The sequence below is a fragment of the Eubalaena glacialis genome, chromosome 20 (genome assembly GCF_028564815.1).
Source record: "Eubalaena glacialis isolate mEubGla1 chromosome 20, mEubGla1.1.hap2.+ XY, whole genome shotgun sequence".
Lineage (NCBI taxonomy): Eukaryota > Metazoa > Chordata > Mammalia > Artiodactyla > Balaenidae > Eubalaena > Eubalaena glacialis.
This window is the reverse complement of record NC_083735.1, coordinates 35053780-35069346: the sequence shown is the minus strand read 5'-3', so window position 1 is coordinate 35069346 and position 15567 is coordinate 35053780. Positions and strand designations below refer to the sequence as shown.

At 39.4% G+C, this 15567-nt stretch overlaps 1 protein-coding gene across 9 annotated transcripts in view; it reads left to right on the top strand.

Moving 5' to 3' along the window:
* The window catches only part of PSD3 (pleckstrin and Sec7 domain containing 3), a 545202-nt gene that overhangs the window by 378962 nt on the left and 150673 nt on the right, over positions 1-15567 (top strand). Inside the window, exon 12 of one of the 9 annotated variants that reach the window (XM_061177522.1) lies at positions 2506-2525. The exons of the other annotated variants lie outside the window; for them this stretch is intronic. Within the exon in view, the coding sequence (XP_061033505.1) occupies positions 2506-2525 (20 nt within the window). The remainder of the gene's footprint in view (positions 1-2505; positions 2526-15567) is intronic. 9 annotated transcript variants of the gene reach the window in all.

The following is a 15567-nucleotide window of genomic DNA, read 5'->3' as shown; positions in this document are numbered from 1 at the left end:
TAATTTTAGTGGGAGGATCGGGAGTGGAGGGGGGAGTAAGAGCATTCTGTGTGTGTGTGTGTGTGTGTGTGAGAGAGAGAGAGAGAGAGAGAAAGAGAGAGTGAGAGAGGGAGAGGGAGAGAGAGAGAGAGATGGAGAGAGAGGGAGAGAGAGAGAGAGATGGGGAGAGAGAGGGAGAGAGAGAGAGATGGAGAGAGAGGGAGAGGGAGAGAGAGAGGGAGAGATAGAGAGAGAGAGAGATGGAGAGAGGGAGAAGAAGAGGGAGAGATGGAGAGAGAGAGGGAGAGATGGAGAGAGAGGGAGAGGGAGAGATGGAGAGAGAGGGAGAGATGGAGAGAGAGAGGGAGAGGGAGAGATGGAGAGAGGGAGAGAGAGAGGGAGAGATGGAGAGAGAGAGAGGGAGAGATGGAGAGAGAGAGAGGGAAAGGGAGAGATGGAGAGGGAGAGAGAGAGATGGAGAGAGAGAGAGAGATGGAGAGAGAGGGAGGGGGGAGAGAGGAAGAGAGATAAGTGCTCTTTTCCAGAGCTCCACAGTTGAAAGTCAGTAGTTCATACTGAAAATAGATTAAAAAAAAAATAAAGGAGTTGAAAGAGGTTAGCTCTGGATAACAAAAATCTGAAGTAAATAAATCAAAGGATTGTTATTCATTACATGCCTTTTAGTAATTTTGATTATGAAAACGATAAACGTATTCCTTTGATAAAAGTTTAAAAATGAACAAGGAAAATGGACAACATATATAAGTACACATGAGACTGGAATAATTTCCGTTGACTAGAATGGTTTGCGTATCTTAACTTTGTGTTTAGCAAATACCAAATAATAGGGACTTCTTTTTTAAAAATTTCATCTTTTCCCAGACACTGTATTCTAGCAGCTATAGGACTAGACCGTGTTCTGCTGCTGGTTGCTGTCAAAGTTTTCAGTCTGTAGTGAAAATGTTAGTGAAGGTATGGTCCTTTCTTGGGAAACAGTGCTTTGTCTTGAGGTTGTCCTTGTTAATTATTTTGATGGAATGATGGCAGTAGAAGATAGTGTTTTGTTTTAATTTATTTCCTCACTTGGCAAAATGAAAATCTGTCAGTTCTAGGTGGGTTCCCAAACCTCTTTTCAAAATTTTCCTATTCGTGAAATCCCAAAGCCTGGTAGCCACTGGATTAGATTATTTAATTTAGCTGTATTGATTGTTTTGGATGAAATCTGTTTCCATTTGGTTTGTCTTCATTACTTTGTCTAATGCATGGAAATGACAGAGAACAAATGCCATGCCTGATGTTCTCTCTAAATGTCAGAGTCCCCCAGGAATCATTTTTATAAGCCATTTATAAAAAGAACTCTGCATGTTACTCAGCAAGCAGTTTTTTAACTGTGTACATTAACTTTATCATCATGTCCAAAATCATTAAATATAATTGATCATTTTCTCAGGTGTTTAAAAACTTACTGCATGTAATTTACAAGGTCATTTGGAATTTATGTTTTCTTTATGTACTAAAATTATGAAGCTTCCTTTATTATGGTATGTGCCTGCCACTTCCCAACAAGTAAGGCTTACAACAAGAGGGTCTAATAACAGATATGGCAAGTACAATCCAGAATCTTCTTTGAAAATATTGGTTATTGTTATATTTTTCAAAAGTATGGCCCAGCTATCCAAATCTAGACAAGTTTTGATAAATAAATCAGAGGATTCGAGTATAAGAATTAAAAGCAAAATCAGGAGATGGCTATGAAGACAATGAATTTGAAAATCATGGTGCTTATACAGGTCAGAGAATAGTTACATACGCTGAAGAATACTTTGGAAGTTAACCTTAACTCTTATGGAAGAAGGTGGTGATTTACTAAGACTATCATTACATTAACTTTTTCCAAGCTATCAGGCTCTGATGATTGCTACATTAAATCAATCTACATAATGTTTTTGGACATTAGTTTTTAATGCCCACATTGGTTTGAAGATGAAGATCTTTTCAGTATATATGTTGTAATCTTTCCATTGGTACTTCAGTGAATTCCTCTTCTACTTGAGATACATATCCTCTTCCCAGGAGGGTTTTGACATAGTCACAGCAAGTCTATCTTGGGAAGGACAAGAGTTGTAAAGCAGTGAATAAAAACTTGGGCTCTGGAGGCAGATGGTCCTATGTGTGAGTTCCAGTTTTGCCACTGGAACTCTGTCACCGGGGAGAGTTGCCAGATTTAGCAAATAAAAATACAAAACACCCAGTTAAACTTGAATTTCAGGTAAGTAATAAATAATGTTTAGTATAAGTATGCCTCATGCAAAGTTTGGGGGGTAATACCTATGCTTGAAAACAGTTAGTCATTGTTTATCTGAAGTTCACATTTAACTGGCCTCCTGCATTTGATCTGGTACCCTACAACCTGCAGCAAGTAACAATCTGCCTACTCTATAGCTTTGAGATCAGTGAGATGGAATAAGTCATACTTATTTCATAGGTTGTAGAGAGTTAAATGAAATAGTACACATAAGTGCTCAGCATGTAGCAGCTCAATAAATGTCACCTGTATGGATCATATCTTCTCAGTTGTCAGACACCCAGCCTGGCATGTCCTAAAGCGGGACTGTAGCTGCAAACGGTTTTAGCCATCCAGGTTGGAGTTCTCTTGGGAGAATAGTATACTAGTCTGAGTGGTCAGAGACGTGTACTCTTATTGTTGTCGGTTTTAGAGGGAGAATTATATAACAGATTCAAGCTCCTCTGCCCCGAAGTGAAGACAGGAAGTGAAAGCCTAGATTTTTCAAGGGAAAAAAAGTCAAGGAAAAAATTTGAAAGGCTTTGGAATCAAACTGCCTATGATTCCTTTTTGAGATCTCCCACCTAATAACACTCTCTTTACCCTCTCTGCACCCCATTTTCCTCATCTGTAAAATGGGAATAATACCCATGGGTGGTGGTGAAGAGTGAACAATGTCATACATGTACAGGTCCCGGCACTTGTTAACTACTCAGTAAATGTTAGTTGTTGGCATATTTGTCTATGATGCCAAACTGCCAGTTTGATTCAAAATAAGTGATTCTCCACAGGCCCAGCATGCTTGGCATGGGGAATGGAATGGATGGATTCTGGATGTTTACTTCAAGTGTCCTATAAAGTCTTGAGTAGGACAAGCATGGGCTGTATGTAACAATAGTACCTTTCATTCACGTGTTGCTTTACAAAGTACAGATGTTTTCATACTGACAGCTTGATTTCATCCTCACGATCCTATGAGGTAGATTGTTGTTATCTTATCTTTACCGATGAAGCAACCAAAGGCTAGTGTTAGTGGCCTAACGTCACACAGCTGATGGAAGGGGCAGGTTTGATACAAGTGAACTGATTTCTAGTCCACTGTTCTTTGTTCTGTGCTGTGGCCTCCCCGATGGGAGTCATGGTGTCAGGGTCATCATCACCGAGGTCCTTGTCTTCTCAACACCTGTTTCTTTAAAACACGTGCCGTGGTCAAGACAATTTACGAGGCATCGTGGGGACTAAAGAGAGGCAGAGTCTTGATCACATGTGTGAGGAGTTTAAAATATAGTATCTAGATTTTTAGTTGAAGAAGTAAAGCATTTATGGTGTGGTAAACATTCAAATAGTACAGAGGGTTATCCATGGAAAATTCTCTCTCCCACTCCATTCCCCCAGTTGCCTTCTACAAAGGAAATCTCAGCAGTGGTTTCTTCTGTATCCTTTCAGAGATGTAGTGAGAGCAAACATAGATACATTTTTTCCACAAGGTGGGAACATACTAAACAGACTGTTTTGCACCTTACTTTTCCCCTTTAACCGCATATTCTAATATAGCTACCCCAGTTTTAGCTTAAATGACTTTAAATACTAATGGATAGCAATCTGTCTCTGGTGCCACTGTTGAAACTGTCTTACCCAATTTTTTATTTGTGCTTGAGGTGTGTGAAAATGGGCCATCCTTCTCCCACAGTTTAGGAAAATGGTCTGATACATCCCCAGTCTGCACTGCTGCCCCCCAAGCCCGGTCGCACCACCCCTCACCAGACACCGCCGGTCTCGCTGCAGCTCCCCTTGCTCGCTTGCAGTCCTTTCTCCACTTGGCGGCCAGGGCGACCTTTAAGTGCATGAATTAGAGCAGGCCACTCTACTGCTAAAATCCCCCAGTGCTTGCCCAACACACGCGGAATCAACCCTTGTTTTCTGGTCAAAAACCCTGTGTGACACGGTTACCTCTTTGTGCTTGTCAGGACCCACGTCTCAGGCCACCGTGCTCTAGCCATGCTGGCCTTGTTTGTTTCTCAGACCCACCAGGCTCAGTTATGCCAGGAGCTCTTTCCCTTTATCTTCCTATGGCTGTTGCTTACACCCTAAATTTCCTTGCAGAGACGCTTTTTCAACCATCCAGTCTAAAGCTACTTTTTGAGTTATTGTTACCTTATTTTAATTACCTTATAATAATTATTTGGCAGCCTACCAGAAAATGACAGTATAATCTTTATTTGTTTTCTTATTCTTTTACTGTCTGTTTCTACCCCCACTAAATCTAAGTTCTATGCCTATGTTGTTCACCACTGGGCTTTCAATGCCTGTATGAGTACCTGACAACCTGCCCACCTGACAGGTAGTAGAGACTCAGTTGACTGAATATATGAATGAATGAGTGAATAGTTTTAAGAGATTTATTTCTACAATATTGTTAAAGTTGTTACAACTGTTATGTTATACTATACTGTTCATGTCACAAACATGAACTAGTCTTCTAATAGTTATGAAAAAATACTATTCTGTACAAGTACTTATACTGTATACAATACTATTATAGAAAAAAAATGCAATCTTATCATTGTTTAGTAGTTATAAAAAATACTTTCCCCTGACCTATCGGCATATGTTAGGATAAAATATTTGTTGTGGTTACTGTACGCTAGAGCAATACAGTGAGTCAAGCAGGCATGCCACATAGGCAGTTGGAGCACACAGGTGACAGAGATGCATGACAGGTTAAAGGAGAATGGAATGACTGACCGTCAGCACAGGTACGCTGTTTTCTGAGGTAAGAACTCAGGATCGTGGATATCTTTCCTTGTGGAAACATTACTTTTAAATAAACTAAATAACAAGTCCTGAGCTGATATAACAGAAAGTAAAAGGCGAAGAAATGGAAGAATCTGAATAGCATTGTTTGTTTTTAAATTTGTAAACTAGCATCTAGTAAGTTTTTAACAATAAAGCATTTATTGAAGTTGTAAAATCTATTGCTCAATCTGTGTTAAAACATTTTATACATACTGTATATATACTATGTTATAGTATGTTATATATGTCAGTATTGCATCAGGATTAGGGCAGACTTTACAAGCACAGACTTTGGCTTCAGACAGACCAGTCTTCAGATCCCCAGCTCTGCTCTATGACCTTTGGAAGATTACTTAACCTTTATGAGCATTAGGTATGTCATTTCTAAAGTAGGGATAATAATACCTCATTCATACAGTTGCTGTGAGGACTCAGTGAGATTAAGTAGAAATAACTCTCTTAGCACGATGCCTCATGTAGTGTGGCCTCATAGATGGCTATATTATTATCATCAGTGGAGTATCAGCTATTGAGAAATGGCTAGAGCATCATCACAGAGTTAGAGAAATCTCATCAAGTGAAACATCCAATATTCAGAAGTGTTAAGTCTCTAAATCATAAACCAGGAAGTTGTGCTGTATCTATTCTCTATTTGGGATTCTCATTGTTCTTTCCCGACAGTTTTCTGATAACTTCATTCTAATCAGAATTTCAACCCTGATGTCCTGTTGGATAACAGATGTGTTTAGTCTGGCCCACAGTGGGGGGTTTTTTGTTTGTTTTTGTTGCTCTTTTTTGTTGCCACACTTGAAAATTTGTGAGCCTTGAGTAATTTGTACTTCTAGCTACTTCTGAAAAATAATAAGAGCTAGCCATAGTGAATCCACATTCCCACCTGGTTGAAATCAGGCTACAGCTGAGTGTCACCCGCCCCTCTAGATCGGGCTTTCTCTAATTCCCAAGAGTATCTCCCTGGCTACTGTACTCAGCTATGTTACCTGCTTGCTGATGAGTCTTAGTCAGTTTTTTGATATTGGACCAACATTTAGACTTGATATTCAAATCAACTCATTAGGATATGTTTACAGGTTTTTTTTAAAATTGAGGTATAATTGACATATAACATTATGTTAGTTTCAGCATATAACATAATGATTTGATCTTTGCATACATTGTGAAATGATCACCCTGTAAGTCTAGTTAACACCCATCACCTTACATAGTTACAAAAAATTTTTTTCTTTTGATGAGGACTTTAAAGATCTCTGATAACAGCTTTCAAATATGCAGCACAGTATTGTTAACTATAGTCACCATTCTGCACATTACATCCCCATGACTTATTTATCTTATGATTGGAAGGTTGTACCTTTTAACCCCCTTTGCTCATTTCTCCCACTCCCCCATCCCTACCCCACCCCTCTGGCAACCCCACCAATCTTTTCTCTATATGACCTTGGGGTTTTTGTGTGTTTTTTGTTTTAGATTCCACGTATATGAGATCACATGGTATTTATCTTTCCCTTCTGACCTATTTCACTTCGCATAACACTCAGAAGCTTCATCCATCTTATTGCAAATGGCGAGATTTCATTTTTTATGGGTGAATAATTTTCCTTTGTGTGTGTGTGTGTGTGTGTGTGTGTGTGTGTATGTATGTGTGCGTGTATGTGTGTGGAGAGAGAGAGAGAGAGAGGAAGCAGTTTATCCATTCATGGACACGTACATTGTTTCCATATCTTGGATATTATAAATAAAATAATGCAGTGCACGTAGGAGTCCATATGTCTTTTCAGTATATGTTAAAATTAGCGTTTTTGTTTCCCTCAATAAATACCCAGAAGTGGGACTGCAGGATCATATGGCAGTTCTAGTTTTAATTTCTGTGAGAAACTCCATACTGTTCTGCATAGTGGCTGCACCAATTTACATTCCCACCAACAGTGCACAGGGAGTCCCTTTTCTCCACATCCTGGCCAACACTTGGTATTTCTTGTCTTTTTGATAACAGCCATTCTGACAGGTGTGAGGTGATGTCTTATTGTGGTTTTGATTTGCATTTCCTTGATGATTAGTGATGTTGAGTATATTTTCATTTGCCTGTTGTCCATCTGTATGTCTTCTTTGAAAAAATGTCTCTTCAGATCCCTTGCGCATATTTTAATTGAGTTGTTTGTTTGTTTGTTTGTGATCAAGTTGTGTGAGTTCTGTGTATATTTTGGATATTAACCCCTTATCAGACATATTGTTTGCAAATACTTTCTCTCATTCAGTTCACTGCTTTTTCATTCTGTTGATGATTTCCTTTGCTGTGTAGAAGCTTTTTAGTTTGAGCAGTCTCACTTATTTATTTTTGCTTTTGTTGCCTTTGCTTTTTGTGTCAAATCCAAAAACTCATCACCAAGACCAATGTCAAGGAGTTTACTGCCTATGTTTTCTTCTAGGAGTTTTATGGTTTCAGGTCTTATATTCAACTCTTTAATCCATTTTGAGTTAAATTTTGTATATGGTGTAAGATAGTGGTCCAGTTCCATTCTTTTGCATGTGGCTGTTCAGTTTTCCTAACACCATTTATTGAAGAGACTGTCCTTTCCCCATTGTATAGTCAGGGCTCCTTTGTCATAAATCAATTGACCATATATGTGTGGACTTATTTCTGGCTCTCTATTCTGTTCCATTGATCTACATGTCTGTTTTTATGTCACTATGTCTGTCATACAGAGTGAAGTAAGTCAGAAAGAGAAAAACAAATGCAGTATGCTAACACATATATATAGAATCTAAGGGAAAAAAAAAAAAAGGTCATGAAGAACCTAGTGGCAAGACGGGAATAAAGACACTATCATACTGTTTTGATTACTATAGTTTTGTAATATATTTTGAAATCAGGGAGTGTAATGCCTCTAGCTTTTTTTGTCCTTTCTCAAAATTGCTTTTGCTATCCGGGGTCTTTTGTGCCTCCACACAAATTTTAGGATTGTTTTCTTCTATTTCTGTGAAAAAAATGCCACTGGAATTTTGATAGGGAGTGCATTGAATCTGTAGATTGCTTTGGGTAATATAGGACATTTTAATTACATTAATTCGTCCAATCCATGAACACAGAATATCTTTCCATTTATTTGGTCATCTTCAATGTTTTTCATCAGTGTCTTATAATTTTCAGTGCATAGGTTTTTCACTTCCTTTATTGAATTTATTCCTAGGTATTTTATTCTTGTTGATGAAATTATAAATGGGACTGTTTTCTTCATTTCTCTTTCTGATAGTTCATTATTAGTGTATAGAAATCAACAGATTTCTGTATATTTATTTCATATCCTGCAACTTAATTGAATTTTTAAGTTAGTTTTAGAAGTTTTTTTTGTGGAGTCTTTAAGTTTTTCTATACATAATATGTCATCTCCAAATAGTGACAATTTTACTTCTTCTTTTCCAATTTGAATGCCTTTTATTTCCCCCTCTTGCCTAATTGCTCTGGCCAGGACTTCCAATACTATGTTGAATAAAAGCAGTGAGAATGGGCATCCTTGTCTTGTTCCTGACATTAGAGCAGAAGCTTTCAGTTTTTTAATGTAAATTGATGCAGCCACTTTGGGTGTTAGCTGTGGGCTTGTCATATATGGCTTTTATTGTGTTGAGGGATATGTTTACAGTATTAACAAGGAGAAAAAAATTCTTTCTACTTAAGTTTTTGCTCAAAAAGGAGCTTAGGGCTTCGCTGGTGGCGCAGTGGTTGAGAATCTGCCTGCCAATGCAGAGGACACGGGCTCGAGCCCTGGTCTGGGAAGATCCCACATGCCGTGGAGCAACTAGGCCGGTGAGCCACAATTACTGAGCCTGCGCGTCTGGAGCCTGTGCTCCGCAACAAGAGAGGCCACGATAGTGAGAGGCCCGCGCACCGTGATGAAGAGTGGCCCCCGCTTGCCGCAACTAGAGAAAGCCCTCGCACAGAAACGAAGACCCAACACAGCCAACAATAAATAAATAAATAAAATAAAATAAAAAAAAAAGGAGCTTAGTACAAATAGCAAATCATTATGTTGTGCACCTGAACCTAATATAATGTTATATGTCAATTATGCCTCAATTTAGAAAAGGGAACTTAGTGGCTATTTTGTATTTAAATACATTTACATTTTGAATAATGTTATTTGAACTAGTATAGTTAAGAAACTTTCCTTAAGACACAGCAGCCAGTAAAATGGAAGGTAATCATAAGGTGTAGAAAAGGCACTTTAGGAGGAATATGCTCTGTAGAAATACTCATGATACCTTATTGACCAATTCTACCCTCAGAATGAATGAAATGAAAGAATATGTGTGTGTGTGTGTGTGTGTGTGTGTGTGTATATATGTAATAGTTTGGAGTACTGTGTCAGCATAAATGGTAATAAAGGGAACATTTTTGTTCCCTTTCAGGTTTGGTTGAGTGCACCTCCAGAGCTGCTCACCAAATCTTTTGGTAGGTGTGCGTATTTAGTATTATCTTTGGCTGCATCTTCCCCCCTTTGGTGATAAGGAAGGGTGGTTCCTATTTTAGCTCACAAAGATACATTTGACAGTAGGCAATCAGGCGAGCCCCACTTGCCGTTCCTCCCCCTTAGGGAATCAGCCTTCCTCCCTCTTTCCCTTTTTCATTTTTTTCATATGCAATTTAAAAATTAATTTTATTTCCTAATTTATAGAGTCATACCTGGGATTTGGGAGCAGATAGTGATGCTACTAATCAATAACCATGGGGAAAAATAAGTGAGGGACACAGGAAAAGGGAGTAAGGACTAGGGAAAGAACTAGTTTGAGAGTTTGACCAGGTGATTTCTGAGATCCTTTTGAAGTGGAATCATAGAATGGTAGATCTGGAAGGGGGTCAAAAAAGGTAACTTTATGCAACCCTCTCATAGCACATATTTAGAAAATGAAGGCCAGGTAAATGAAATTATTTGTCTTGAAAGGGCAAGTTCGTGATTGTCGAACCCCCTCCTCCCCTCAAATTCTTAGATCCTGAGACTGGATCCGTTCTCTCTTCTATTAAATATTTCTCTAAAAATTACTTGTAATATGATGTCACATATTAGATACTATGTGTGAAAGTGTCTTGCACATTGATGGCAGGAAGTAAAAAGTTGATTTTGCTAGCTAATTCTCATTAGGTCAAGTTCAGTCAGGATTAGCAGTACGTTTTGTTATCCTTACATAAGAGGCCCCTGAAGGCAGAGTGGATTCTTCTACACCTAGCATAATGCCACTATGGACTATAGATGTACTCACAAGTGTTTGTTATGTGATGAATCATGCATATTAATTGTACTTCAGATTCCCTTTCAGTAAGGCGAGTGCTTTTGTGTTACTGTCGTGGTATCTGTTATGGTTTGGCGTTGGCTCATCTCCGCAGTAGAGTCAGACACTTAATGGTTAGATGTTTCTGCCATTGCTGGCTGGGTTTGTAAGTGCGCCACAACATGTGGTAAGTTAACTCTCCAGGACATAGATTTTGACTCTGTTTACATGGTGACTGGATCCAAAAAATAGATCTGACTATAGATGTGGGAAAAAGCCAAACTCAGAATAAGTTATTTATATTGAGCATGCTTTTGTCACCCTGAATGAGAGCTAAAGAGAGGAATGCCTGCAAGGTTGCTTGTTAATATGTGTTCTTTAAACTTGGGTACATGAAAACTTTCCACTGGGTACGAGAATCAGTTTCCAGAAACTCATCTTTTATATGTTCTTCTCCCTAAAATGGATCTACCTATGAATACTCTTGTGGTCAGAGTTTCAGGCTGTTTATCCTTTTTTACTTCTGCTTGACAATTGCCTTCTGCCACTTAAGAAAAAGAAAAAAAGAAGGAGGCGGCACAGTTCTCACCCATAACTTTATTTGGTCTGTTACACGGGTGTAGCAACTTCCACGGGTAGAGGGGCAAACAAAGAGTCAATTCTAAATATTGGTTTTAGGGAAGCCCTCTTTAATGAGGGAGTAATGCAGTTTCTCAATATTATTTTAAGGTATAGGGAAGAAAATAAAAGTTGAGGGCCATTGCTTTAAGATATTTTGAGTTTTTCTAACCAATTTGAAATTCATATGGTAACTAGATTTATTAATTTTTAACCAATGTCTTTTTCAAACACAGTCTTTCTCTGATAACATTTTCCAGAGTGTTGCATATTTAGTTCTATACTCAGAAGTCTGCTTGATCTGAATATCTGCATGAAGCAGCATTGCACTTGAACAAGATAGCCATGGTGTTGATGGTGTCATAATTCTTGGGTACAAATTTCACTGTGGTCACTGTCAGTCTCACGAAGGGAAACTGGAAGTTGTGTTATCCCCTACACTGTTCATAGTAATTCAAGGAGCACAGAGAAAGGAAAATCATTGGAGTTGAGAGATGATTGAACTAAAATACACGAATTTCATAGATTGCAAAATGTGCTTCTGGAGAGAAAGAGACTCATGGTTACCCGATGCATGGTAATAGGGAAAGCTTCAGAGAACCGTGTGTGGGCTGTCAAAGATGGTGCTAAATAAGCCTTGAATAAAATTGCATTTTATCATCTCGATGAGAAGCAATTAAAAGTTGAAGAACAAAGACTTAAAAGTAAATTTCGACCAAGATACCTTGATCTCTGTAATTTAAGCAAGTTACTTTGCTTTCTCATTCTTAAAAATGATGAACTTCAACTTTGAGGAATCATTCTGTCCTCTTTAGTCTCAGTGGAGGTATTTGATTATTGTCTAGCTCCTGGGTTAAGTTGCAGGAATTTCAGTTAGAAGAAGACAGGTAACCTCACAAAGCAGTGATTTTTTTTCTTTTAATTTTATTTATTTATTTACTTATTTATGGCTGTGTTGGGTCTTCGTTTCTGTGCAAGGGCTTTCTCTGGTTGCGGCAAGTGGGGGCCACTCTTCATCGCTGTGCGCGGGCCTCTCACTCTCGCGGCCTCTCTTGTTGCGGAGCACAGGCTTCAGACGCGCAGGCTCAGTAATTGTGGCTCACGGGCCTAGTTGCTCCGCGGCATGTGGGATCTTCCCAGACCAGGGCTCGAACCCGTGTCCCCTGCATTGGCAGGCAGATTCTCAACCACTGCACCACCAGGGAAGCCCCACAAAGCAGTGATTTTTAACCAAGGGTTTGTATCAGAGTTATGTGTGGATCATTTGGAAATATTCATGTTTAGGTTCCTAATCTGCGAATCTGATTCAGTAGATCTGGGATGGGACTCAGTGATCAATATTTTTAAAAGTTCATTGGCTGATTCTGGCACATACCCTCATACTTTCAGTTGAGAGCACTCTGGTAGACAACTGTGTTTTACCTGGGGACTGACTCTGGAAAAGTTTCTGGAAATCAACCTGTGGGTATGATCATTCTTTATTCAGACATCTGTCTTCCATTTATACCTCGTGTGTTAATTTCCTAGGGCTGCTGCAACAAATTACCACAAACTTGGTGTTCTAAAACAGCAGGAATTTATTCTCTCACAACTTTGGGGGCCAGACGTCTGAAATCAAGGTGTGGACAGTGCTGCGCTCCTCTAGAGGGTCTAGGAGAGAATCTCTTCCCTGGCTCTTCCAACCTCTGGTGGTTGCCAGCATTCCTTGGTTTGTGTCTGTATCACTTCAATTTCTCTGTCCATCTTCGTGTTACCTTCTCTTCTGTCTTTGTTAAATCTCCCTCTGCTGCCTTCTTATAGAGACACCACTCAGCCCAGATATTCTCTCCCATTCAAGATCATTAACTTAATTGTGTTTGCAAACTTTTTGTGGAATGCAGAAACATTTGCAGGTTCTGGGGTTTAGGACTTGGATATCTTTTGGGGGTCCGTTATTTAGCCTGAGACAGCTGGCTATCACCTCACTACATATAATTTATATGGGCTGCTCTGGCCCATTGAGATTGATTTGGTCCCTTTCCCCCACTTGTCTCCAGCTACCAATTCATGGCCACAGGGAAATGGAAGCCTTCTGTAACAGTGTTTACCCACAAATCTTGCTTTCTTGGACCTAGATCAGATAACCTCTCACATAGCTAGAGATAAATTATTTTACTAAGCTGTCGAATACACCTCCAATTGCAGCCATTCGTATGGCAAATACTTTTGGTCATAAGTGGAGTGGGAATATACGATCAGTGCAGCAAACCATCATCCTCACTGACGAAGGCATCCCAAGCACGTGTCCCAGCAACGGTGGCTCTTGTTTAAAGCTCATCTTTAAGAAAAGAATATCACAGTGACCAGCATTACGTGACTCGATTCCAGGAGAGGCACGAGCCTTCTTCCCTTTCACGTGAGCCTTGACTTGACCTAAGCCAGGCATTTACGATGCTGTCAAGTTTGGTTTTAGGAGAGAGAATGTAGTTAGCTATAGTTAGCTGATAGGAAAGAATTTAGTTAGTTGAAAGGATAGAATGTAGTTAGTTGAATGTAGTCACTTGATTTCTGAGAGAAATGTAATTTCTGAGTCAAACTTTATGAAAACTAGCTATAGGACCTTGAGAGAATTTTTTAAACACAGGGCTTCATTTTCCCCATCTACAAAAGGAAGAATTTATTTCATGATCTCTAAGGCCCCTTTCAGCTCTGAAATTCCATTTTGTTGTTTCTTGAGTTTTAACAATTTGTCCTAAAAACATTATCACTAAAAGGCTTGTTCTTGTGCCATTAGTAGGCAGGTACAAGATTGGTAGTAAAGATGATTTTAACCTGGAGCTTCCTTATTTGTGTGGTAGAAAGATATGTAAAAGTATTTTGAATGGAACAATTGATAGAAAAATGTTGGCATTCCTAGGATTCTGACTTGGGCATGTTTTATATCACCATAAACTACCCATCCTTGGGCTTTATGTGTAGTGTTTCTGTACTCCAGAAATTAAATGTTTTATATCAACGGGGTTTACTAAGATTGAGAGTACAGTTTCACTATTAGGCCTTCATGTACTAGTTAGTTCCTTTTTACGGAGTTTGTGATGCTTTGTGACACATGAATCTGAACTTCACAGGAGTTCACATGGGCCGAAGATAAACCCTTAGGTTCAGCCACATTTAAGGGATAAGATGAGGAAGATATGAGTAAGGAGAAGGATTGTCAAAGGAGATAGGAGAAAATTCAGGAAACTATGTATTGTGTCACAGAAAATAAGGAAGAATATATTCAATATTTGAGAGTATTCAGTGCTGCTGAAGGCGAAGAGATACAGAACACTAGAGTGGCCTTGAACAAGGAAAGCCGATGAATTTGTTGTGATAAGTTTTAATGGAGGAACAGGGATGGAAACTAGATTGAAGAGAATAGATCAAGCGGAGATAAGAATTGCTGAAACTTCTCTCAGGAGAGGTTCTGAGGAACAAAGGGTGGAAACTAAATTGCAGAGATGGGGTTTGGAGAGACCTGCACAGGTTTGAAAGCTGATAGAGAGGAGCAGGTAAAGGAAGAGCTATTACCCCAGAAAGGGAAGGTCAGGACCTGTGTTAGAGGCTTAGCTTGGCAGGCATGGGACACCCCTTCCCTTCCTGTCAGAAAGGAGGAAAGAACAGATGCCAGTGCAGATACATTTCAGGGAAAATGGCAAAAAAGTTAAAGGAGGCTCATGAATGAATGCTCTGCGGAAGTGTGAGATGTTCACGTGTACTGTTGTTTAATGTTCTCTGTTAATGTTGAGTTAGTCGCCTACCAGGAGCTCAGGAGGACTGCACTTGCGGCCAGTCAGTGCCACCCCTCTGTAATAGATACCCCAGCCCCCTTGACTGCAGGGAAGGGCCGAATCATAACTCCTCATCTCCCAGGCACATGGATTGATCAGTGGGGAGGACAGGTGGCCTACATCATACCAACTGGAATCTTTTCAAACTGGAGCTGGGAGAAAAGAACTGTGGGTTTCTCATATGGAGAGATACAAAGATGTGAATGGGTGCTGTTGATATGGACATGTTTATTGTTTCTTGTGTAGCAAAGAAACAGGGATTGGGGATGTTTGGGATGGAAAGAGGAGAGTTGAGAGGAGACGGGGCAGAGTTTATTTTTTTTTCCAATTTTATTGAGAAATGGTTGACACGGGGGCAGAGTTTTAAATTCCTGTGTCCCTGTGGCCAGCTCCATCTGGATCTTTTTTATGGTTTGGCTACATAAACGTTAGGTCCCCCTTACCCTTAAGGTAGAGTTTAGATTTTTGAATTTGAAGCTAAAGAAACCTTAACTAATATAATGTGAAGTCAGAATAGGATTGGTCAAGAGTTACAGTGTTTCTTTTCAGGTACAACAGAAAGGCCATGGGACAAAGAAGTGGAAAATACCATCAAGACTGGTTGAGGTGATGGGCTGCCTGGGAAAGGATGTGAGGACTGTTGGCTGGAGATGAGGGGGAATCAAGGGACTTCAGTTCCTAACGAGGTGAAGTAGATACAAGGGTAGGCAGTTGTGATCAGGGTATATGAGTGTTGGATGCATTTGCAAAGCAAATTTTCCTTTTTTAAGAGAAATAATGGACTATCATAAAGCACTAAAA